General features: G+C 46.3%; 1 protein-coding gene across 1 annotated transcript in view; it reads right to left on the minus strand.

Moving 5' to 3' along the window:
• gbe1a (glucan (1,4-alpha-), branching enzyme 1a) overlaps nucleotides 1-27,689 on the minus strand; it is a 251,284-nt gene that overhangs the window by 191,370 nt on the left and 32,225 nt on the right. The window contains exon 2 of the mRNA XM_056285228.1: nucleotides 5,839-6,008. Coding sequence (XP_056141203.1) covers nucleotides 5,839-6,008 — 170 coding nt within the window. The remainder of the gene's footprint in view (nucleotides 1-5,838; nucleotides 6,009-27,689) is intronic.

Genomic DNA, 27,689 nt, shown 5'->3' on the forward strand with positions numbered 1-27,689 from the left:
ACCGACCAGAGGAGGCGCTAGTGCAGCGACCAGGACACACACCCACATCCGGCTTCCTACCCGCAGACACGGCCAACTGTGTCTGTGGAGAAGCCCGACCAAGCCGGAGGTTACACGGGGATTCGAACCGGCGATCCCCGTGTTGCTAGGCAACGGAATAGACCGCCATGCTACCCAGACACCCCTGGAAAACTCGAAGTTGAACGTTAACATGTCAGCAACAGCATCACGGTTTATATTTCATCCGTTTCGGTTAGAAAGCGAGGAACATCTGCTGAAAATAAAACATGTTCACAAAGTCACTGTGAGAACTGTACTGGTATTACGAAGTACTCTTATCGGCAAGTACCCAAATGTAAGTACTTGTACTTCGTCTGACAAAAAGTGGCATCGGCGCCTCCCTATTACAGACACTCATCATTGCGCGTGCTTGCGCACACACACACACACACAGATGTTCATACATACACAAACACACCCAAAGCACAAACATGCAAAGACACGCATGGAAACAAACAGACATTTACCATCGCACAACAACACACACACACACACACACACACACACACACACACACACACACACACACACACACACACACACGGATGTTCATACATACACAAACACACCCAAAGCACAAACATGCAAAGACACACATGGAAACAAACAGACATTTACCATCGCACACACAACACACACACACACACACACACACACACACACACACACACACACACAGTCCCCTGGCTCCATTAGTAGACAGCCAAGGTGTCAAAGTGGCCCGCGGCACTGGAATTGCCGCTTAATAGCATGCCGGGGGCATCATCCTGACAACACTCGACACTAAACACACACGGCAACAAGATGTCTGTCTGCCTGACCTGCTGTCTCTCTCGCCCTCTCTCCCTCTCTCTCTCATTTCACGAGAGAGACGTCTTTGTTCTCTGGCGGTGTGTGGGTTCGGGGGCGGGGTGGTCGGGGGGGTGGGGGTAAAACACGAAGCGGAGTGAAGGACCGTCCTTACAGAGACGAGCTTTTGAAGTGGATCCAATCGGTTAAACACTCATTTGAGAACTCCCCCTGTAAACACAACACACAGGCGCAGCTAGCTAGCCGCGCTCACGGTCGGCTCGGCTAAGGGCTCGAACCCGCCTGCCGGGAAACTCGCAAGACTCGTGATGTTGTGTTGAGCTTGTCAGGAGGAAATACAGCCGTGTTGCACAGCCTCCGCCCATCGTGTGCACAAAGAGTGACGTAATTAGCTAAATAAACCACGGAGGCCGCCGCAGGGCTGCATTACGGTGCACGACACATCACTGCAACGTCCCCGGTTCGATTCCAGCCACTGACCTTTTGTTGCATGTCGTACCCATCTCTCTCCCCTTGTTTCCTGCCTGCCACGTCACGAACTCTACCCAATAAAGGCAAAAAATGGCATAAAAATAACCCCAAAAAGGGGGAGGGGACTTCCAAACGTCAACTGTTAAATGTGAGGTTTTAAAGTTTGGAGGTAAAAAGTGACTATCAACACCACACGTTGGTATTTCACTCAACACTGACAACTTTGCAAATCCATCCTTTCCTTTCACCACTCTACCGTGCCATAAGCACTCATCCATCCGTCAACCATCAATCCATCCCTTATCCTTTCATCGTTTAGCCCCAGGCCACCCTTCCTCCTCCCTTTGTCAGTTTCATCATTCATACCGCTCACATTCTCAATCCCTCCTTATCTCTTTCCCCTCTATCCATGCATGGTTTCTTCTAGCCATCCATCCATCCATCTGCTAAGGATTGGCAGTATTAGCAGAATTGTCAATACAAAAGTCATTTCTGTATTAAATTGGGATGCAGAAAACAGCTGGACAACAAGTTCATCATCTAACGTTACACTTGTTTACAATGTGCAGTTTTTAGGCACATCTGTTTATTCCATTCTCTCTGCTGTTTCTTATCTCATCATGTTTGCTGTGTTTCTTTAACAATTTTTTTCTTTTACTGGGAGCAAGGTAAAATTGGCAGACATGTAGAAAAACGTGTTTTCAATTTTTCAGAGAACATAGATACAAACCCCATCCCACCAAATCAGGGTAGTGAATCCAGATCTCAGAAAATAAAATAAATAACTGAAAAAAGCAAATAAATAAATAAGGGGGGCCTGATAATCGCTGCACAAGACCAGAGCCTTGCAATCTGATCCTATCACCATCGCATCGTCAAAGATGGAACAAACCCAAAATGCAGAATCTGTGGAATGTACGAAGAAACCATCGACCACATTGTCTCAGGCTGCCCGGGACTGGCAAAGACCCAGTACATGTACAGGCACAACAAGGCAGCAGCATGCCTGCACTGGAAGATCTGCAGGAGTTACAAGATCGAGACGACTGAGAAGTGGTACGAACACTAGCCAAAAACGGTCACTGAGAACAATGACGTCACCACCCTCTGGGACATTCCCATCCACACTGCCAGAGAGATAAAAGCCAACAAGCCCGACATCGTTATAAGGGGCAGGGAGCAGAAGAGGTGCATGCTCATCGACATGGCAATACCATCTCAGAGAAACACCTCTGTGAAAGTCAGAGAAGCTGACCAAGCACAGAGACCTGGAGAGTGAAATCGACAGGATGTGGGGTCTGAAAACCGAAACAACACCAGTGGTCATCGGAGCTCTAGGACTCATGAAGAAGGGAATGGACAAGTTCACCAACCGCACCCCAGGCAACATCAACATCCATGCAGTCCAGAAGATCGCCCTACTTGGAACAGCCCACGTATTACGACAAGTACTGTCAATCAAGTGACAAATTCCCGATAGTGCCTCGGGTCCATAGTTTGGACCTGGCTATACAGGATGTAAAACAGCAAACATGAAAGAATTAATAATAATAATAATGTAGCGAATTTGGGGGACAACGCAACCACAGGAACTGCCGCGGTCGGGAAGCGAACCCGTGTCGCCCGCACCGCAGGAGGCATCGCTAACCGCTCGACTAAAGGGTCAGACCCGTTAGTCAAGGACCAACGTGTCTTCTTATCCATGCACGTTACATTATCCCCCCCCCCACTACTGAGCGGCACGGGGGTTTTGACCTGCTCCGTTGCCGGCCTGGGCTGGTGCACCCCTCCTTAGACGACCTGGTGGTCCTGATCGCTGCTCCACCCCCTCTGCCAATCCGGGGAGGGCTGCAGACTACCACATGCCTCCTCCGATACATGTGGCGTCGCCAACCGCTTCTTTTCACCTGACAGTGAGGAGTTTCGCCAGGGGGACGTAGCATGTGGGAGGATCACGCTATCCCCCCCCGAACAGGCGTCCCGACCGACCAGAGGAGGCGCTAGTGCAGTGATCAGGACATACCCACATCCGGCTTCCCACCCGCAGACATGCCCAGTTGTGTCTGTAGGGACGCCCGACTAAGACGGAGGCAACACGGGGGATTCCAACCGGTGATCCCCGTGTTGCTAGGCAACGGAATAGACCGCCACGCCACCCGGACACCCACCCTCAATGGAGTTTGACGTGTCCTACGTCATGTGTCTGTATTCCAACACCCAGGACAAAGACAGACCCGCCTCAAGTGAGCGTATGAAGTTTTGTGATATTAGGGATTTTTTTTTTAATTTGCCGTTTCCATTTTCCCCATTCGAAACATAAAAATCTGCATAAACCGGCTTGATGGAAAGCCCAACGCTGTCCTCTCCTAAAGTTGCCCTCTCCATCGTCTTAAACCCCAGCCGTATTTTTTCCTCAATGAAAGACCGGAATCCCTTCCTTAGCCCTCGACTCTCCGGGCTCCTCTCCGGCACGCCGTCTTTTCAGGTCCGCGCGATCGCTGACACTTTGAAACGGATCATTTATTTATGTTCCTGTCAAATTATTGAAAGTCATCGAGTGGACTTCACTTAAGCTTATTGAAGCGACAGGCATGGGCGTGAGTCCATGATACCGGGATGGCGTCCAGCGCCTTACCTGTGCCCTCGTCCACAGGGTTAGCGGTTGGGTCAGGAAGGCCATGCGACCTAACGTTTTGCCAAATCAGCACGTGGATTGACAGGGCCCATACGGGATCGGTCAAGGCCCAGGGTTAACAACGACCGCCATTGGTGCTGCGCCCTCACAGGGTACCGATGGAAACTGTAAGGTCCACTGCGGCGACCCGAGAGACGGGGGGCGAGCCGAAAGAGGAAGAATCGAGTGGATCGCTCTCTGAATTCCCCCATCTTTTCTCCAGTCAGAAGCAGTCCGTCGTCTTTCTACCACCCTCCCCGTACCGCATCCGCCCTCATCCGCCTGTCTCCAACCTACTCTTCTGCATCCTTTCTTTTTCCAGCTGCTTGTTTATATTAAACCAATTAAGGGAAAAAAAAAACCTTAACGTTTTGCTCTCTTATAAGCAACCAAAAAAGCGTCTAAAGTAAAAGATCTCTTTACCTCGGTACAACAGCGAAGTGCCGATTGTTCACTGGCGGTCTTGTGTGTCAACACCACACAATTTCCACTGAAATACATCTGCGTAAGATGACTCGTCGTTTTTTCATAGCGTTCTGCATTTAGAAATGGTTACGCTTACGGAGACAAACATCAGGCCAGATGTGCCCGAATACACCCCATCGCTTACTGCTAAACATGGCTGACAGAGGCATTACACCCGTGCATGGAGTCGAGGGTTTGTATGCAGTATTTGTATTTTCTGTTTCAAAAGAAAAAACAAACGTTGCTTTTGGTTTTCACAGCCAAAGAGAACACGCGACCGATAATTCCTTCAGTACTGGACGGATAAAAAAACAACAACACTTTTTAATGTTGTGTATCGGGTGCAGGGGGAAAGGGACTGATGTTCACATCGTTTCATTAAGATTAACTTCTTCATAGAGGGAGTCTGACCATTAGCCACCGGCTCAGCTGTCTCTCACACACACACACACACACACACACACACAGAAAACACATGCATGCGCAAACAAACGCACAAACAAACGCACAAACACAAACATGCATGTACACGCACACACCTAGACACACACACCTATACACACACACACACACACACACACACACACACACACACACACAAAATTCAATTATTATTACTAAACAAATCTTCGTTGTGAACTGCCATCACCTGTCTCCAGAGCAGATACGTACATTAGAAACACGTCTGTCTCCATGGCAACAACAAATTGCTGATACCTTTTTCAATTAAGCTTCTGTTGGGCAGCGTGTGGATGCACTCGTGCAGTCGGCAATGTGTGTGTGTGTGTGTCTAGGTGTGTGTGTCTATGTGTGTGTGTCTATGTGTGTGTGTTTGTGTCTATGTGTGTGTGTGTGTGTGTGTGTGTGTGCCATGTTTATCTATCCTAATGGGGACCAATAGGATAGAAAAACCAGACACCACCTACCTTGTGGGGCCATTTTATGGGGCCCCACAAGTAAAAGGGTCCATTTTAGGGTTAGGACTTGGTTTTAGGGTTAAGGTTAGGGTAAGGGTTAGGGTTAGGTTTAGGTTAGGGTAAGGGTTAGGGTTAGGTTAAGGTTAGGGTTAGGGTTAGGTTAAGGTTAGGGTAAGGGTAAGGGTTAGGTTAAGGTTAGGGTAAGGGTTAGGGTTAGGTTAAGGTTAGGTTAAGGTTAGGGTAAGGGTTAGGTTAAGGTTAGGGTAAGGGTCAGGGTTAGGTTAAGCATGGAGTTTGCGTGGTTAAGGTTAGGGAAATTAATGTAGTCAATGAGGGGGCCCCACAAGTATAGATTTGCGAGTATCTGTGTGCGTGTGCGTGTTTTGTGTGTGAGAGTGTAGGTGTGCGTGTGTGTGTGTGTGTGTCTAGGTGTGTACATACTGAAGTCTCCAGCCAGATACAGGGCCTTTGCTCCAGGGGCCCATTCTCTGAACAGCAGGCCGTTGTTGGGCTGTGTCTGCACACCGTAGTGCTGGTAGCCCCTGGTGAAGTCGTCCATGCTGCCCTCGGCCTCCTCTATCTGTGCCAGCCTCTGCTCAAACAGCTTGTACCTTCACAGCACACAGGTACACCACACAGACACACACACACACACACACACACACACAGGGACGGAGTTACAACACTATAAGAAAACAAAGAGCCATGGGAGTGAACAATCAGTAGAGGGGCGGTAACCTCCACTCCAACAACACACATTTTAATGTCTTAATGCCGTCGGCAGTTGTAGACGACAGGCATGGAGACACACCATGTCAAGGCTTGTTTGATTGTGTGTGTGTGTGTGTGTGTGTGAATCTGTCTGTGAATCTGTGTGTGTTTATCTTTTTATGTGTGTGTGTGTGTGTGTGTGTGTGTGTGTGAGTGAATCTGTGTGTGTGTGTGTGTGTGTGAATCTGTGTTTGTGTGAATCTGTGTGTACGTGTGTGTGTGTGTGAATCTGTGTGTGAATCTGTGTGTGTTTATCTTTTTATGTGTGTGTGAGTGAATCTGTGTGTGTGTGTGTGTGTGTGTGTGAATCTGTGTTTGTGTGAATCTGTGTGTACGTGTGTGTGTGAATCTGTGTGTGTATGTGTGTATGTGTGTGTGTGAATCTGTGTGTGTGTGTGTGTGTGTGTGTGTGTATCTGTGTGTATGTGTGCTTGTGTGAATCTGTGAGTGCATGTGTGTATGTGAATCTGTGTGTACGTGCGTGTGAATCTGTGTGTATGTGAGCATGTGTGTGAGAATCTGTGTGCGTGCGCGTGTGTGTGTCAATCTGTGTGTGCGTGTGTGCGACAGAGAAAGACAGAGTAAAAGAAAGTGAAGAAGACAGAAGGGTAGAGCGAGCATTACAGTAGGTGGAGAGAGAGAGAGAGAGAGAGAGAGAGAGAGAGAGAGAGAGAGAGAGAGAGAGAACTCTACGCTGGTCGTCCACATGACACCCAGCCCGCCTGCCGTCTGACGGCCCGCCCCCAGGAGGGGCTGCGAGCCGCGCTCGCTCGCTGAGCATCACGTGTGCTCGACAGTCTCGCACGGGTACACGTCGCCTCGCGCACGCGTCTGCGATGCCGCGCGAGGGCCGCGAGGGGTATCTGTTACGGGGGAAAGACGGGGAAGACGAGGTTCGGCTGGGAAGTACAAAAGACTTTCGCAGACAATCCCATGATACTCGGAGAAAACCCAAGGCCGCGCTCGCTTTCATTTCAAACACAAAGGGAGACGCAGCAGAAAAGGGAAAAAAAAGAAAGAAAAGTTGAGCAAACTTTGGCGGAAGCCTGTGGCGGTGGAACGGAAAAGAACGAGAAGAAGAAGAAGAAGAAGAAAACCCCGCTGCACAAGTAGCAGTGAGTGAACTTCTCACGCAAGGGGAGAAAATATCTGCTGTCTTACCGGAGCTGAACCAAGTGAAATGCCAGCGCGCTTGTAAATGCTTTGGAAAACATGCGGTCGGCTCGGCTCTGGCACAGGAAGTGACGCGGCGGTGTGGCGCGAGGTGGTTATGACGAGCCCCGGTGCACGCTAGTTAATGCTAGTTATGAAGCACACACACAACACACACCCTACTCAGGGCCGCGGGACGCTGCAGCCTATCCCAGCAGTCACTGGGCGCCCGGCGGGGAGACACCCTGGATAGGCCGCTGGACCATCACAGGGCCCCCCCCCCCCCCACACACACACACACACACACACACCTAGGGACAATTTAGTGCGGGGGGTTCACCTGACCTACATGTCTTCGGACTGTGGGGGGAAACCGGAGCCCCCGGAGGAAACCCACGCAGACACGGGGGAGAACATGCAAACTCCACACAGAGCACGACCCCCGAGGTCAGACAACCCTGGGGGTTTGAACCCAGGACCTTCTTGCTGTGAGGCGACTGCGCTAAGCACTGCGCCACCGTGCCGCCTGCGTTCCCCCTCATTTGTTTCAGAGGAGACACTTGCACACGCGGGTGTGATGGGAAGCGTCACTTCCACCCTGAGAAAGGAAGATCCCGCACACTGCTCTTGTTCAGCGTCACCATCTACTGATCGTACCAACGTTTCGGGCCCTCTGGACCTTCATCGAGAGTACTGTAAACAATTCTCACAACAACGATCTTAAACAGGTAACGCTCCACCTACGGTGTGTGCACAGGTGGGGTGCAACTCATCTCCGGGGGCAGTGTCTCCCAATAACTGAAAGTGACGTGTGCAATGTGTCCACAAATAAGAACAAGAAATGAAAAGAAACGAAAAACGGGATCAAGTGTCCCTGAAGAAGAAGAGTTACCTTTTCAATGCCCTGAAGAGGCATTGCGGTAACTACCAGAGAGAGAGAGAGAGAGAGAGAGAGAGAGAGAGAGAGAGAGAGAGAGAGAGAGAGAGAGAGAGAGCAACACTGAGGAAATTCTTAATAGAAGAGAAGAAGACAGGATATTTAGTTTCTGCCCCAACGGTTCGAACAACGAGATTCCATGTCATGCTATGGAGCACTGGGATCAAATAGACCTATTTATAGAATAGAATAGAATAGGATAGAATAGAATACACTTTATTTGTCATTTGTACGTACATAAAATGAAATTCCATGTAACCCACCCTATTGTACAGGAGCAGTGGGCAGCTGCAGCACCCGGGGACCAACTCCAGTTCTTCTTTACATTGCCTTGCTCAGGGGCACAGGCAGGAGTATTAACCCTAACATGCATGTCTTTTTGATGGTGGGAGGAAACCGGGGCACCCGGAGGAAACCCACGCAGACCCGGGGGGAAACATGCAAACTCCACACAGGGAGGACCTGGGACGGCCTGGGGTTCGAACCCAGGACCCTCTTGCTGTGAGGCAACAGTGCGCCACCGTGACACACACGGCCATTATGGTGCACTCAAGTTACAAGTAGTGACTTATGAAGGCTTGCAAGGCCAGGGTTTTCATTTGTAAAGGTTTTTGTAACCAGGTGGAAGTATGAGTCGCTGTTTCTCACTTGCTCCTGTTTTTCTTTTATACTGCAGCGCCTCGGTGGTAGTCACGGTGCGTCTGTAACCAGACATGTGGGCAATAATCACAAATCAATAATCACTGGAGGGCGCTAGCGTGTTTCTAGGACAGAGCGACGAACTTCACGAAGGAAATGACGCGACCAACGCGCGTCATAAATAGCGTCATGACGCGCAGAATGACGCGCGGTCATTTTGACCGCTAATGGTCGTTTTAGGTAGAGCTTATCATCACTTTTTTGTGCAATCGAACCAAAACTCACTTCAAGGCAAAAATATGCAATTTTAGGCGCATTCGGAGAGCGGAGGGTCTTTATCTCTTTTTCTTTTTTCTTTTTTTTTTTACAAAGTTATGAAACTCCGAGAATCCAAAAGCTCCAAATTGACGGCCTTGGGCGTGCTAGTCTAAAGGTTAAGAAGTTTCTATTGTTATGGCTCCAGACACATTTTAACAAAGAGCCAAAGTGTCTCTCGCTGCGTCGGTCTGTCTGCCTACGTCCATCTCCACCTCTCTCGTGGAGCACAAGGGAAGCAAAACGAAGCCTTTCACCCACACAGCAGCACTCGAGAGGTGAGAGAAGACGGAGGGCGCCGCCGAAACACTAAAGCCTCCGTCTGTTTCTCTCCCCCGATCCCTCCCTCATCTGTACCTTCGTTCTTTTTCTCTAACGGCGAGCCCCCCCCCTCCTCCCCCGAGCCCCGCCCCCCAGCATAACTCAGCGGAGGGCAAGACGCTGGATGAGAGAGCCGATGCCCGCCGAGGGACGAGCATGTCGTGCCGGGGAGCAGCCCGCGGAGGCGGAGGCAGCGGCGCATGTTCATAAGGTGCAAAGCAGCCTCGCGTATGGAAATGGAAATGTCAAGCGTTGTAAAAGTACTTTCTCCGTGTTTCTAGAAACACGTGCGGGGTCCGAATTTATTTTCAAACAACCACCTCATCTACTATTACCTATGATCTGTGTGATATCATTTCTCTCCCCGACATGCCCGCACACCCAAGCCTCTCTCGTACCGCCCGCCGCTACTGAAAACATACGCACCGAAAATCCAAGAGGGGCCAAACGGGCCCTCGGCTATTCCACGATCGACTTTTCACTTTTTTGGACTCCATACAACCCCGTGCTGCAAGATTTTGAGGCTCATTGAATATTTATATTACCACATCAATTTATGAAACGATCCATCTACTGACCGCCCCCCCCCACCCCACCCAACCCCACCCCACGTAGAAATATCAGCAAATTACGCCTTGAAATCTGAAAGGTTACGTGAGAAATGTTTTGTTTTTGTAAAAAAAAATAAAATAAAATAAAAATTTGTGTTATTTGCAATTCTGGCCTGCACTGCCGTTATTGAACTGCAGGAATCGGGGCCCATAGAGCTGTTTAGGCGTTGCATTGGATCGATGGAGAAGTATTTAAAATGAGGTCATGTTCTTGCCACCCTCATAATATTGCTGGTGGGATCACGAGGCCACACGCGTTTCATTGTTGAACCACGGCACAGATTTGACATGAACAACCAATGTGCTGCAGTGAATCGCATACATCACGAGTCCCAGTGGCGGCTGGCCAGTACAGGGCGATGGGGCGCCGCCCCCCTCAGATATCAAGAGATGAACATCTACTTACACATGTTAAATATAGTTTAGTTGTATATTGCTGATAATTATGAGATAAAAGTGTGTTTCAGCCTGTGAGCGCCTGTCAGCAGCCATTAAATACTGGTCCAAATGGTATGTGGGTGATTTCTGTCTGAATACATATACTTCCTGGGTGAGGGGCGCCGGCCTAACGATCCCTTATGTAAGCCCTCAAACTTGTGGCGAGCAGGTGACCTGAGGCTGCCGTCTCATTGCAACACAATAGCACATGCAGAACACTCTAAGGCATGATGTCTGCGGGTGGGAAGGTGGATGTGGGTATGTGTCCTGGTCGCTGCACTAGCGCCTCCTCTGGTCAGTCGGGGCGCCTGTTCAGGGAGGGGGGCTGGGGGGAATAGCGTGATGCTCCCACGCGTTATCTCCCCCTGGCGAAACTCCTCACTGTCAGGTGAAAAGAAGCGGCTGGCGACTCCACGTGTATGGGAGGAGGCATGTGGTAGTCTGCAGCCCTCCCCGGATCGGCAGAGGAGGTGGAGCAGCAACTGGGACGGCTCGGAAGAGTGGGGTAATTGGCCGGATGCAATTGGGGAGAAAAGGGAGGGGGGGTAAAAAAAAAAACGAGGAGTTTCGCCAGGGGGACGTAGCGTGTGGGAGGATCACGGTATCCCCCCCCCAGTTCCCCCTCCCCCTCAAACAGGCGCCCCGACCGACCAGAGGAGGCGCTAGTGCAGCGACCAGGACACATACCCACATCCACCTTCCCACCCACAGACACGGCCAATTGTGTCTGTAGGGTCGCCCCACCAAGCCGGAGGTAACACGGGGATTCGAACCGGCGATCCCCGTGTTGGTAGGCAACGGAATAGACCGCCACGCCACCCGGACGCCCTGCCAAGAAATGTTTGGGGTCACGTGTTGGCGTGAACGGCCACATGCAATTACACAAGAAAATCTTCCCCACAATAATGTTGTACCGTCTTCAGCGGTAACACGGGGGGTTCTCTTAGGAAGCTAGCAAGCAAGGTCATTAGTAAACAACTAGGAGACGCCGACCCAATTAAAACTCCACATTTACTCAAAAGTTCTGTGACTTTTGTCAACTTTCCTCTCAACTGCTGAGTAGCGCGTCGGGGCTAAAATGCTACTGGTGCCCTATCTTCTTGCAGCCAAAAGTGGGGATTATTATGAATGGGTGTTTGTCGGTAATGTCGGTCTATTTTGCCCCCTTTGAAACTCTAGCGGCGGCCATTGGGCGGCAGGCGGGGAGACACCCTGGGCAGGCCGCCAAGCCGCCGGGCCCTCACAGGGCACCCTGTGATGGGCCCTGTGATGGGCCCTGTGATGGGCCCTGTGATGGCCTGGCAGCCTGCCCAGGGTGTCTCCCCGCCTGCCGCCCAATGGCCGCCATCCCCGCCACCCTGAGAGCAGAATAAGCGGGTCGGATAATGGATGGATGAAACTCTAGTAATAATAATTACAATATTTTCAGTGCTTTATATCAAGGGATGCGGTGCTATTTAATATATATATATATAAATATAGTTTCAAAATTCCAAGTCTTGAAAAGCTCACGGGGGTTTGGACGAGTGAAATATGTTAAAATATGTCCAGTCAGGCTTTGGTCGAATCTTTGCAGTCTTCCAAGTGTAACGCCACATTCTGCTATTTCAGACCAGTAATTCCATCTCTCTGTCTGCTTCGCTCTTTCTCTTTCAAACACACACTCTCACACACACACACACACACACACACACACACACACACACACACACACACACACACACACACATTCTCCATCTGTCTGCTTCGCTCTCTCTTTTTACACACACACACACACACACGATTGGACTGTAGGCTTTGAAAGGAAAATGGATAATAAAGAAGGCTATGCATCACATTGATGGCCAGAGCTTGAGTGGCGTTTCCTAAAAGGCTAATCGGGGAACGTGAGGGCAGTTTAATTAACGTGTCTGCAGCAGACACTGCAGCCGCTTAGAGCCGAGATGAGAGGGGACGCTCGATGGCCGGGCATCCGGGGACCACCCTGCACAAACAAACACATCTATCAAGCGCATCGTTCAGCACAGCCTCTGGACGCTGTGCACGTGCACGGACACACATGCGTGTACGTGCACACACACACACACACACACACACATACAGAAATGAGCTCATGTTATTGGCGAGCGTTTGTTTCTAGCCATGGCTGAGGTGTAAACTGCTCTTAATGAGTTAAGTTCTTGGAGTGGGCCACAAATTCCAGTGGCGACTAATCCAATTCATTCCATCTTGTACGCACAATAGTTTCTCTCTTTCAAGAGGGGACTCGGATAATGTCCTCCGTCCACTTTTCCGATTTCCATTTTGTCCTTGTTTGACTCTTGCGGATGATGATCAATGTTTGCTTTTTTTTTCTTTGTTGTGAATGACAGGTCTGCTGGTTAAAGAGAAACTGACCCTAGATCAGCGTTTCCCAGCTCAGTCGTCAAGGACACCCTGTTGACAGATTTTCTCTGTGGTCCTGCATAGGTTGGCCTGCTGGTGGTCATTCAACCCAGTTGGCACTTACGTTAGATTTGGCACAGCTGACATAATTAAAGGCTATAATGTGACTGGCTTAGTACTTTCAAGCAGGTCTGCTTATTAAGGGTTACAGTGTAGGATAAAAACATGCCATGTAAGCATAGCAGGATAAACATAGCTGCAGCTGATAACATTAAGTAGTGGGTCCGCTTGATTTGGATGTGCCAGCACCCCTATCAGAATTGACAGACAGAAGGACAGAGCCGGCGCCAACACCTGTCGCTAGCACTCGGTGCGTTTACACGATGTTAGAAAAAGTGGATTTATTGGGTCGGTCCGACTAAAACTGGACTTTTAAAATGCATGTAAACGTGTTAGTCCGACAGAAATCGTACTAAATCGAATTTCTCGTAAGTCGGACTAACACGCCTAGATAACGCGGCTGGGGATCGAGTTACTCTGGCATGTCTACCCTTCCATCGGCCCCGAGCTGGCCTAGGCGTTCTGCGCATGATCCACATTTCCCGCGGCGGTCTTTCACCCGGAAGTCGAACAGCGTAGTATCGGCAGTAACGCGTAGGCTACGTATGAAATGTACAGCGCTACAGAGTTGTCCATGTTTTCACCGCTCGACATGGCACCCGCTTGCTAACTTGCTAACTTGCTAGCTTGTTTGGTGTGTGACGCAATAGGTCAACTGCAAGAAGGTCCAATAGCAACCAGCTGAAAGGGGGCGTATCGCCACCTACTGTACCAGGGTCGGACATACTTCCGTCAACAAATCAATTCTCCCCCGATTCTTGCATACTGGGACAATGACAGTAGTCCAATTACATGGCCTAATCGAGCTGCAACCCTAGCTCGACTTCACTGTGCATGTAAACGCAGTGACTGTCAACGCTGGTTCTTTGGCAGGCCGATCCAACAGACTCATCATTAACGTTATTAGCCGAAGCTGGGTTCATCCTGCTATGCTAACATCACAGAGTACCTTGATCAGCGAGGATACAGTCCCGTCAACCCTCTTTCCACCCTCTACGCCAGTGGTTCTCAACCTTTTTGGGGTCCTGGACCCCCTGCGTATTTTTGATCTACCCTGAGGACCCCTCCACCTGATCTTGGGGGAGGGGGGTTGCAATTTGATAGAAACAGTAGAAACTGCATTTTAAATTGCATTATAGCATTTATTCACTCTTTGGGGCCAAAATAAGAGCTTTCAGTTGTAACTTAGATATAGTTAACAAAACAGAATTCTTATGCAGTAACTTTCAGATATATGTAACAAAACAGAATATGTATTCAGTAACTTTCAGATATATGTAACAAAACAGAATATGTATTCAGTAACTTTCAGATATATGTAACAAAACAGAATATGTATTCAGTAACTTTCAGATATATGTAACAACAGCATTTTTATGCAGTAACTTTTAACAATGCGAACGGGAGTGAGATCTCTTATTAAAATACAATAAATTACACTTGTGAAACAGATGTAATTAGAGAAAAAAGTCCTGCTACACTTTATAGTTTAGGTAGATAAAGGTCTCAGTCACATTTGAGTAAAATAATCCTATTTCTATAAATGTCATAGGACCTTTTTTTTAAAGGTCCTATGCAGAAACACTGCGACTTCAAGTACTATGCGGAGTCCTGCTACCTGCAGAAGTTCTCTCTACAGTTTTTAGCTGTATCATGGAAGGAGATGAGACACAGTACAGGAGGGTGCTGACAAACGGCTTTCTTAACTGATGTGAGCTTAACCATCTACAGTTCAACATCAGCAAGACAAAGGAACTGGTTGTGGACTTGAGACAAGACACGGCTCCCATAACCCCCGTCTCCATCCGGGAGGTGGAAGTGGAGGTTGTTCAGTACTACAAGTGCCTGGGCGTCAAGTTGGACAGTGAACTGGATGAGACCGAGAAGACCGAGTCCCTCTACAACGGTGATCACCAACCCTGCTCCTGGAGCACTACTGTCCTGCTAGTTTTCATTCCAACCCTAATTTAGTATATCCAATTCAATTAATCAGGTCTTGGTAAGTAGGTAAACAGCAGAATCAGGTGTGTTAAAGTAATGCTGAAGTGAAAACCGGCAGGATGGCTGCTCTTCAGGAGCAGGGTTGATGACCACTGCTCTACAAGAAGGGACAGAGCCGAGGCTATTTCCTGCAGAGGCTCTGGTCCTTCAAGGTCTGCACATAGTGCTGTGGATGTTCTATGATTCTGTGGTTGCCAGTGCCTTCTTCTATTCTGTGGTGTGCTGGGGCAGCAGAGTGAAAGGGGCCGACGCCAGCAGACTCGACAAACTGAACAGGAAGGCTGGGTCTGTCCTAGGAGTGGAACTTCACATCCTGGCTGCCGTGGCGGAAAGAAGGATGCTGGCCAAACTCCCGACAACCTTGGACTATGTCGCCCATCCCCTCCACAGCACTTTTGTCAGACAGAGGAGCACCTTCAGCGGCAGTTTTAGCACTAAAGTGCTCCCGAACGCCACAGGAAATCCTTCTTACCCGTGGCCATTAATCTCGTACAACTCCTCTCACTTCTGTGGGTGGGGTGGGGGTGGGAGGGGCTCAGTGAGCCTTGGTGATTTTTTTGACGCCTGCTCTTTTTTATCTTTCTTTTACTTGACAGTTTCATTTATACGGTTTCACCATACCGTGTTTACATTTTTACCATTTTATATTTTTACATTTTATTAATGTTATTTGTATAAGGAGTGCAATATTTCAACGTGCAATAGCTATATCAATACCCATGTGCAGCTTTGTCACCTTACGTAGATTTTTATTTTTTACTTATCACCAAGCAGCACTGTTCAACCCTATTCACTTGTAGTTCAACTTTTCCTTGTTCAATCTACTAGCTTTAAATGGTATGTACCTTGTTCTATTGTGCTCTGATTTACCCATTTTTCAGTCTCATTTTTGCTCCCTTGGTTATTTGATTGTTTCTTCTCTCTTAAACTTGTGTACTTCCCGAGTGTTTTGAGCAACTGTGACGGAAACCATTTCCCTGTGTATTGATGACGTTCTCTGCATCTGGATCTGGATACCAGCGAACAAGACACGATCCTTCACAGGAAATAAACAGGGAAAGGGAAATGACGCTCGCAACCAGGTGTGACGACAATTAGTGAAGGATTTTAGATGTGCTTTTCTTTAGCAACGGTTTGACTGTGGTAGAGGTTGCGGCAAAATGACAAGTTATGACTGCAAGCTATTATTGCTTAGACCGGAGGTACCCACCAGTCTCTCTCTGTAAAAGTTGGTCAATTCCTTATAAAGTTATAGAATTAAAAAAAAAAAAGGAAAGAAAAATAGATAATTTTTGTTCTAATTTATACGCTCGCCTCATCCTCTTGCTTCATTCCTTATAGACTAAAGAAGCATTAATTAATCCTTAGTGAAGACACGCTGACAGGCACTCAGCCTTTCCTTACACCCTAATTGTTCCAGAGAGACTGAGACTCAAAATGATACTACTCATCCTCAAGGTTGTGTGTGTGTGTGTGTGTGTGTGTGTGTGTGTGTGTGAGTGTGTGTCAGTGCGTGGGTCGGTCCCCCACGACAGTCTTTCGCTCGTCTCAGTCTTCTTCAGATCCCTTTCTCCAGTTTGCTGCAGGCGAGCCACAACTCAAAGAGCATAGTCGGCAACAATCAAAGCTGTGTACATACAATAAATTCTCATTACTCTAACAGCGGACTGTTCATAAACACGGCCGTGCACCTGATTTGGTGGGATGTATTTGGATTATTTTTTTCCCCTCACTGTTGAGTTTGTTTGTTTTTTTTATGTCTTTCCTCTGTGCAGTTGAGTTGAGGGAGGCAAATGTTTGCACAACATTTGGGCGAGTTTAGATTCAGGTGAGGTCAGCTTAACTTACGTGAGGCTTGGTTAGGTCTGAATGTGGAAATACCGACTGTTGTTTTGGGCTCAGACACGACACACAGCCAAGCTGCCAAGGTCTGACTCATGAAAAGAAAATGAAGGATGACTAATAAAGTGGAAAAAGCAACAAGTAAACTGTGGCTGTTGGATGGCTGAAAACACTTTGTGTGATTCTTAGAGAGCATCGCTGTGCTTCACACTTTTCTCATCCTTGAAAACTGCTCAGAAAGCAGACGTCGCGCAGGGCGCCATGTGGGCAGATTAGGTGAAAGAGTTGTGAATATTATCGCATTTACAAAGATCTCTTGATAGGTCATCTAGGGCCATTGTCCATTGAAAATAAACCATATGTTTAAGTTTTTAACTTAAAAACTGTATTTCAGGGCGTCCGGGTAGCGTGGAAGTCTATTCCGTTGCCTACCAACATGGGGATCGCCGGTTCGAATCCCCATGTTACCTCCAGCCTGGTCGGGCGTCCCTACAGACACAGTTGGCCGTGTCTGCGTGTGGGAAACCAGATGTGGGTATGTGTCCTGGTCGTTGCACTAGCACCTCCCCTGGGCGGCCGGGGCGCCTGTTCGAGGGGAAAAGCATGATCCTCCCACGCGCTACGTCCCCCTGGTGAAACTCCTCACTGTCAGGTGAAAAGAAGCAGCTGGTGACTCCACATGTATGGGAAGAGACATGTGGTAGTCTGCAGCCCTCCCCGGATTGACAGAGTGGGTGCAGCAGCGACCGGGACGGCTCGGAAGAGTGGGATAATTAGCCAAGTACAATTGGAAAGGAAAAAAGGGGGGGGGGGAATCAAAAATACAGTATTAGTATAAGTAAAGTATTGTATAGTGTATTTGTAAAGTATTGTATATTTGTAAAGTATGTTGTATTGTATATTGTATATTTGTATAGTCAGTATAGTATATTAGTATATCAGTATATGATTGATATAGTATAAAATATTATATTAGTGATATAGTATCACTATTAGTGTATCGGTGTAATGTTTTGCATTCATTCCATTTTATGATTCCATTTAATTCCATTCCATTTAATGATTATGTCATTAGTATAGTTTTATAATTTAATGGCATATTTTGTTTATTAGTTGCAAAGCTCAAAAATTAAAAGTTATTTTCTTCTCTTCTCTTCTGTTCTTACTGTGACAGTTTGTATTCCTTATGACGCCTCTGCCCCCTGACGTCGGTCTACTTTAAAATTCTGATCGAGGTGGAGACGGCAATCCATCCGGGGAAAAACCCTTTCAAATGGGTTTGGTAAAGCTTCATGTCCAGTAAAACAAAGACTGACAAAGACCTCAACGGTGGAACTGGTGGAAGATGTCTTCAGGTCACAACGGCAGTGAAGGTGGATGAAGACTGCAACAGAGGGTGGTCCCCAGGCGTCTTGGTTCTCCATGCCATTGGACTCTGGCCACCACCCCCTGCCAAGGACCGTGTGGTGGCTGCAGGCACATCAGCCACCCCATATAAAAAGCTGTCACGCGCAGGCACCCTCTCATTATGCTGCCGCTCCAGGATCGAGCTCTAAGCCCACCTTAGGACCCAGAGGGAGGACGGTCATACTCGACCACGAGTGACCGTCGATGATGACCAGTAATGACGGGTTTCATCCGACAGAAGGCATGCAGAGACATATGCAGCTCAGAAAAAAACATGATCAAGGGTCCACTTATATTCCAATTACACATTTAATTGGCATGGTTTTAGACTGCTCTGTGTGTTTGTGTTCCTAAAAATCAACTTTTTTTTCAATCGTTTTCCTCTGGAAATTGAAATAGCACGTCATCTAGACAAGCTCTTAAGGAGACTTTAAGATTCCGACTGTCACTGTTCAAATCCATGACAACTTTTCTCACGCTTGAGGTGTCTGGCGCATCATCTGAGGGAATATCCAAATGCTACTTTCTAAACTGATTGGACAGTAAAGGAGATCAAGGCTTACGCCAGGTGAGGGATGATTGCTGCAAGTACAACAGTCATTTACACTCTTTACAACAGTCGGTTGTTGACAGAAAAGGCTCATCGTAGTTTTTAAGACATCAAATTAACACACCTGGCAATGTCGCACAATTGTATTTGAATGGCTAGCTTTACCTTTGTTCATATATTTTGACAAAAGTGCCAAGTTAATCGATTTCAATGAGATTCTCAGTGCACGTTAAGAACCTCTGCCGCTGCTTAGGCCGCGACGGTCTCGTTTTCATCGTTTCAGTATTCTTATTCCCTTTTTCATCAAAAAAAAAACCTGTTTTCAGAAGTGCTCTGTTCATTTGGATTCTTCTTAGGCTACGCTACAGGACGCTTACTTACAATACTGCATATGAAAACCGCCGGCGTTGCTGTGCAGGAAAAACAAAAAGAGAAAAATGAAGCATCTGGACACTGAAATTACGCTTGAATACCAACTAGCATCTGAATATTCGGATATTTGGGGCCGGCCCTAGATGGCACACATCACTCTTCCCACAGACCGCGTGGCATCCACTAGTGGCAGTAAAACAGCCACACCAAAACACTCAAAACTTCCTCATTAATGGCAAAACATGTCTGATACTCAATTTAACTAAGTACCGAACCATGCATGTTTATATACAAGTCTATATACAATATATATAAACTCAATGTAACTAAGTGCCAAACCACACCGTCTATCTCACTGGTGTAAATAGGCAGTGTGGTTACACTGAGGCCGGGGGGGGGGTGTAGAGGGAGCGGGCCCTCGAACAATGTGTTGGGTGGAGAACAGGCACTTGCAAGTGATTCCGACTGCCACCATGGACATACACCTGTGTTCAAAGAACAACTCAAGTTATATTGAAAACCGGCGCCATTTTTTTAATATAGTCCCTCAAAAAGGCAAACCCATCTCTGTCATGGTTTTTTCTTTTTAAATCTGTTTTTTGGGTTTTGTATTTTTTTTTAAACATAACACAAACAATCAAGCATATGCATCCCCTCCCTCCCTCCCTCCCTTTCATCGCCAGAGCAGATAAACAGGGAGGAGAAAAAAACTGTAGTACAGGTGACAATCATATCAAGGACAGAATTAGCATTGTGTGTAGATGATGTCTAGCATCATGTGTAAACCCCCAAGTCATGTCATTACAGTAACAATAGGGTTCCTGCAGCACATGCATGGACCCCTAAAGAAAAGGGAAAATGAAAGAAAAAAAGAAGAAAAAAAACAAAACAAAACAAAACTGTGTGTGCATGTTTGTGTGTGTATGCAGAAAATCCTATCTAACCTGTGGCTTTAGCTATCCCCATCCTCTGGAGCAACTGTTAAGCTTTTTACATAGTCCAGAAAAGGTGACCATGTTTTTTAAAAGCTTCTCAATGAACCTTTCAGGGAAAATCTAATCTTCTTTAACGTGATGTAGTATAACACATCTTTGATCCATCTACTGTGGATAGGTGGCCATACAGGTTTCCATTTAAGAATTATTAGACGTCTAGATAAAAGAGAGGTGAAAGACATAATTCTGTTAAGATACAGGGAAGTGTTAGTCCTGGGGGGAATGCCAAACAGGGCCGTAAGAGTGCCAAACAGGGCCGTAAGAGGATCAGGTGGAACGGCCACACCAGATATATCCCCAAAGGATTTAAAAATATCTGTCCAGAATTCAGATAAGCGAGGGCAGGTCCAAAATATGTGAAGCAGGTCAGCAGATAATTGTCCGTAACGGTTACATGCATTGCTTATACCAGGAGATATCCTTGCTAGTCCACCATTAGTATAATGCATGCGATGTAAGATCTTACATTCTATAAGACTATGTCTAGCACATATTGAGGCGGTGTGAACTAGCCCCAACACAGTGTCCCACATCTCATCTGTCAGCTCCACACCCAAATCCTGCTCCCAAGCAACTTTAAGATGGTTAAGAGTCTCGGACTTAATGGATCTCTAATTCAGTATATATAATTGAAATTAGGCTCTTTACATCGGGGTTCAAAGAGAGAATGGAATCAATTTCAGAATGAGTAGGATGGTTTGGAAATTCTGGAAATTGCTTTTGTAAGAAATGAATGTTGACAGACATGGGCGCAAGTCCATGAATACTGGGATGGCATCCAGTGCTTTACCTGTGCCCCCATCCATAGGGAGAGTGGTTGTGTCAGGAAGGGCATCCGATGTGAAATTTTGCCAAATCATTATGCGGATTGACAAGACCGCCATTGGTGCTGTGCCCTCACAGGGTACTGATGGAAATGATCAAATCTGTGACGACCCCTGAGAAACAGGGAACAACTCGAAAGAAGAAGAAAGAAGCTTTTGTAAGAAATGTCCAAGCTGGAAATAGCGAAATAGATGAGATCTAGGCAAATTGAATCTGTCCCTTTACTGTACAGATTTTCAACAGTTTTGATCCCCTTGTCAAACCAGGTTTGGAATGTGAGATCAATACACGATGTTTTAAACAAATGGTTACAACATATTGAGGAATGAGAGGATGGTCTGTTAAGACCAAAGTGCCTCCGGAATTGCTTCCAAATCTTCATAGTGTGCGTAACAGTGGGCATAGAGCTGACGACAGAGACAAGCGCTAAGCCTGACCATATTAAAGAATAAAGAGACTGCTGGGAAGAGGACATCTCCATTTGCACCCAAAGAGGAGTGTTCTCTAGGTTGGGCCAGTAGAGAAGCTTCTGGATATTACATACCCAATAGTAATTAAGAAAATTTGGAAGTGCCATCCCACCTTTCGACTTACGCCGTTGGAGATACGTTTTCTTAATGTGCCGTGGTTTGTTTCCCCATAGAAAGGAGGACATAGTCTGGTCTAATTTTGTGAAGAAGCTGTTCCTAATAAATACTGGGATATGTTGGAAGAGGTATAAGAATTTTTGGGTAGGACAACCATTTTGATAAAATTAATATGGCCAGCCAGCAATAGGGGCAGAGTGGACCAACGGCTAAAATCTTCTTTACAGCTTTCTAATAAAGGTAGGACATTTCCCTTGAAAATACGAGCGAATGATTTAGTGATGAAAATGCCCAAGTATTTAAACCCACTATCCCTCCATTTAAAAGGAAAGAGTGAATGAGGCATTCTTGTGGCAGTTGGGTTTATAGGGAAAAGTTGGTTTTTCTGAAAATTCAGTTTATACCCTGAAAATCTGCCAAACTGCTCCAGTATAGACATAATAATAGGAATGGAAGAGGCTGGATTAGATATATACAAGAGTAAGTCATCCGCGTACAAGGACACTCTGTGGGTGAGCCCACCTTTTAAACACCCTCAAACCCTGTTTCACTATGAAGCCAAATAGCTAAGGATTCAATGGCAATCACAAATAGCAGTGGGGATAGAGGGCAACCTTGTTTTGTGTCACATTTTAGAGGAATGAAAGGTGACTGTAAGTCATTGGTGATAACTGAAGCTACAGGGGCTGAATATAAAAGTTTAATCCACAAAATAAAATCTTTACAAAACCCAATTTTTCCCAGAAAAAAAAAAGTTAAGTCCACTCTACCCTATCGAATGCCTTTTCTGTGTCCAATCAAAGCACAAATTCGGGGGGTTCAGAACTTGGTGTATGAATTATGTCAAGAAATCACCTTGTGTTAAAGAAAGAATGCCTTCGCTGGAAAAAGCCTGTTTGGTCAGTCGATATCAGGCCTGGGACCACTTTTCGGAGGCCGTTATGAAGGACTTTGGCTAAAATCTTTTGGTCCACATTCAGAAGCGAGATTGGTCTCCTGCTGCTACAAAGATGTGGGTCCGTATCCTTCTTAAGCAACAAAGAAATAGTCAAGTCAATTTTATTTGAATAGCCTAATATCACAAATTACAAATTTGCCTCAGTGGGCTTAATAAATAAATAAATAGAAGCTAGATATAGTGTTTCTTGCAGCCGACCATCCAAAAATGATTCATTATACATGCTTTGTAATTCAGGGCAGATGAGGTGAGAAAATGCTTATTAAAATTCCATCAGGCCCAGAGGAGTTGCCATTTTGCATGGATTTTTTGGCTTCTTGGATCTCAAGAAGTGAAATTGGTCCGCCAAGGCAGCCGGAAAGCATTTTATCTAGTACAGGGTAACATATATTGTCAAGAGGATTGTTGTGGTCCCAAATATCTGGGGGACATTCAGAAGAGTAAAGATCAGAATAGAAGTTTAGAAAGGTTTTGTTTATGTCTTGTGTCCGAAAGAACAACACAAGTGGATGATTTTATTTTAGTGATTCACCTAGAAGCTGCAGCTGAATGAGTTTGGTATGCAAGAAATTTACTTGCTTTGTCTCCTGACTCAAAAATACATTGTCTAGATTTAAGCAAAAGTAATTCAGCCTTACTACTTGATAACATATCAACCTCAGCCTGGAGGTAAAGGCATCTATTATACAGAGCAGAGGTCTGAGCTGCTGCATACTGATTGTCTAATTGTAAAATGTCATTAGAGATCTCAACAGTTTGACTGCTTCTGACTTTTTGGCGTGTGAAATATAAGCGATTATCTGACCCCGTAGGCAGGCTTTAAATGCTTCCCACATGGTGGACTAAGAGACATCGGGGGTTTTATCAATTTCAAAAAAGAATCCAATTCGAGAGGTAAGAAACTCCTTAAAAGTATTACTGGACAGCATTGGGGAATTAAAGCACCACTGCCTTTAAGGAGCATACGTATCTTCTAGAAAAGTTGATCTCCATGGAGGTAGGGGCATGGTCCGATATAACAATACTGTGGTACTCGCATGACTTAACCTTTCATAAAAGTCTATCATCCACAAGAAAAAAAATCTGTCTGCGAGTATGCCTGGTGTGGGTGGGAAAAGAATGAGTATGCTTTGGTTGACGAGAAGGTGAACCTCCAGGGGTCAGATAAGCCCAGCTGCTCAGCATGGGAGGCCATAACCTTAGCAGAGCCAGAAAGGACTGCTTGTTTAATAGATGACCTATCAAGAGTACTGTCTTGGACCATGTAACCCCCCCCCCCCCCCATAATTAAGAAACAGTTGTCGGGACCTGGTAATGTAGAAAAGAATTTGGAAATAAATTGAATGTCATCCCAATTAGGTGCATATACGCAGGCAAGGAGTGTTTTGGATGAAACCTGATACAATAACATAGCGGCCATTGGGGTCAGCAGTGGAGCTGAGTATTTCAAAAGCAATGTTTTTCCAAATTAAAATGGCAGCACGCCTGGCTCTACCATTAAACTTGGAGTGGAATAAGTGCTCAACCCATCCCCTTTTGAGACTTGGAACCTTGCAGGTGCACAGGTGTGTCTCTTGAAGAAAAGCTATGTCGGCCTTCGTTTTAGGTGGGACATTATTCTGTTTAATTTAGTGACCTTGTTTAAACCCTTGACATTCCAAGGGACAAAACGGATATTACCCTGAGTAATGTTTAAATAAGCCATTTTGAATGTAGAAGAAGTAATGTTCAGTATATTGTCGTTGCAACCAAAGCCATATAATAGTTACACACACGTGAGGAAGCAGCGAAAAAAAGAGTAAATAATAATAAAAATAGAAAATACTCTGCCCCAGTCTCGCCCACCTCTCACACCGGCGTCCCACCTACCCACCCCAAGTGCCTTCCCAATTAAGGCATCTTGAACCCAAAGCCCCATCACAACAAATGCTTGTGCGGGTAACAGAATTGTTCTTCGTCATGAAACTAACATAGTAGCTCCACTGAACAATTGACAAAAGCAGCTTGAGTTTAAATGTACACCCTGGTAGCCCCAGTCAGTCCTATTCTAAAGCTAGAGGGAAAAAAATAGTCAATGACATAACCACTAACACATTAAAACAAAAGCAGCTAACTTTGTAAGCAGCAAGTATTGAAAATTAAGCATAAAACAAATGAAAACCAAAAATGCTACAAGCTGCAACAAAATATGGCGTGGGCCACGTTAACAGAGGCCCCACGAAATATGCGGTTACATAAACCTCTGTTACGGGTCTTAGATGGCATGTTGTTCCCATCTGTTGGAATTTAGGTAGTGCTGCATTTCTACCCTGGATGCTGTTGCTCTCTGACCGGGATAAAGAATATATCAGCACATATGACTCATCTCCTCATTTAACCCCAAAACAACCATTTCTAAAATGGCAAAGCAAATAATAATATTAATAATAATAATAATAACCTCTGTGACCCTGAAAGCAGGATAAAGCGGTTTGGACAATGGATGGATGTATGGATAATAATAACTATTTATTTATATAGCACTTTTCAATCACATAGTAAGTCGTGTTCTCCAATGAGAAGAAGAATCATTAAAATATGTCCTATGTGGCCCACAAACTAAATAAAAGCAGCCACTGACTGAATAGGATAGAATAAAAAGTAAGCCAAAAAGTGCTGCTACAGATTAACATGAGACCCCCAAAATTGTATAGTCGATAGAAGAAGAAAAAAAATCCCTACGCAGTACACACAGCCAAAGCCAAGATACTATACCTCTCTCCTTATGTAGGGTACATTATAGTAGGTTGAATTATGGTCTGAAAGAAGAGAAGAACCGTGTCGGGATTATCGAAAGCATGGACAGTTCCCTGCCAATTAAGCTGTAGCTTAGCAGGATGGACCACACCAAACTTCACGCCGGCTCGGTGGAGTAGTGCTTAAACTCTGCTCTGTGTCGGGCCATCCATCCATCCATTATCCAAACCGCTTATCCTACTCAGGGATGCGGGGATGCTGGAGCCTATCCCATCAGTCATTGGGCGGCAGGCGGGGAGACACCCTGGACAGGCCGCCAGTCCATCACTGGGCCGACACACACATTCACACTTAGGGACAATTTAATTTGGCCGATTCACCTGAGCTACATGTCTTTGGACTGTGGGAGGAAACCCACGCAGATACGGGGAGAACATGCAAACTCCACACAGAGGACGACATGGGACAACCCGCAAAGTTGGACTACGGCAGGGCTCGAACCCCGGACTTTCTTGCTGTGATGCAACCACGCTAACCTCTGTGCCATCATGCCGCCCATCGAGCCAGCGCTGCAGAACAGTCTGGGAATATATGGATCCTTTTCCTTTTGTATGACAGCTGTCCACGTTCACGCAATGCACAAATAATCAGCTCCTTTGTCTGGTAATAGTGCAGCCGCAACCTGTATGGCTCTCAGAGGTTTGCCTGGGGGCAGTTTGGCTGTGAGGGTGCAATGTGCTCTGTCTATCACCAGCATGTTGGTGAAAGTTTCCTCGCCCAGGATTTCCTTCAGGAAGGAGCCCATGAAGGCAGTCAGGTTGGTGCCCTCTTCGCCCTCAGGTAAGCCAACCACTCGTATTTCTGCCGACGGAAATGATTTTCTTGGTCATTCACTGCAGCTTTGAGCTTGACATTTTCCGCAGCCAGGGCGGCACAACGCGTCTCCAGCTCCAACAGCCTTTCCATAACTTCATTTTGGGAGGTTTGCGGAACCAGGTTCTTTAACTATTTCTTTGCGCAGTTAGAGCTGTTCCACAAAATTCTGCCATAATCTCTGCCTTTAGCGCTTTCACCTCTGTGCGGATGGTGGTGATCATTTCGTCCCCAGTGTTCAGCTCTGCCATTTCACCTGTTATTTGGCTAGCTGGCAGAGAGCTGTCGGTCAGCTTTGTTGACTTGCTGTTTCCCATGTGTTTCTTATTTCTTCTGGACATTAAGAATTAAGTAGTAGCAAATTACAGCAACAATGTGCACATTGCTGTATTTGTAGGAAATATATGAAAGTTCAGTGGAGAGACTTCGAAACACGTCCTCACTCGGTCATGGTAAAACAAAATCTGTCTATAAGAAAGAAAGAAAGCCACTTTATTTTGTCAATGTATTCTTACAATGCATTTGTCTTCTGCATTTAACCCATCCTATTTTATAGGAGCGGTGGGCAGCTGCATCACCCGGGGACCAACTCCAGTTCCTCTTTCCATTGCCTTGCTCAGGGGCACGGACAGGAGTATTAACCCTAACATGCATGTCTTTTTGATGGTGGGAGGAAACCGGAGCAACCGGAGAAATCCCACGCAGACACGGGGAGAACATGCAAACTCCACACAGAAAGGACCTGGGATGGCCTGGGGTTCGAACCCAGGACTTTCTTGCTATGAGGCAACAGTGCTAACCACTGGGACACCATGCCACTTCTTCTTTTTTTTTTTTTTAATGGAAATTATAACAAAATATTATCACCATAACAAAATTATGTTTATTCTACATATAAACACTATAAATAAACTATAAAAACTATTCAATTAAATGAATGATTTCTTTTCTTTTGCATTTTTGTCATAGAGAGATGTGCAATGATGCAGAGGGTAGGAAGAGATGGAAACAAATGACCCGCTGTGGCAACCCCTAATGGGATCAGCCCACAGTAGCAGTAGTAGAAGTAGTAGTAGTAGTGGTAGTAGAGATATGCAATGATGATTTCTGGGTAATATGTATATTGTTGTCCGATGTCAGGTCTCTAACTGATCATGTGACGATACGATATGATAAAGGTGGAAAATCTGAGCGTCAAGATTGACGAGCTGAGTACGTCTGCAAGCCGAGAGAGCAGTCATGCCTTTCAAACGTAAAAGCGGCCGTGAGAAAAGACAAGACAGAAAAGAAGAGGAGGAGAAGGTAGCAACGCTCCCTAACTCAGATTCCTTTGGCTTCTTTAGAAACAGTCACCAGCCTCTAGATCAGCGTTTCTCAACCGGGGGTCCGCGGACCCCTAGTGGTCCGTGGTGTAATTGCAAGGGGTCCGTGAAAATAAAATATCTTTAAAAAAAAGA

The sequence above is a fragment of the Lampris incognitus genome, chromosome 8 (assembly GCF_029633865.1).
Source record: "Lampris incognitus isolate fLamInc1 chromosome 8, fLamInc1.hap2, whole genome shotgun sequence".
Classification (NCBI taxonomy): domain Eukaryota; kingdom Metazoa; phylum Chordata; class Actinopteri; order Lampriformes; family Lampridae; genus Lampris; species Lampris incognitus.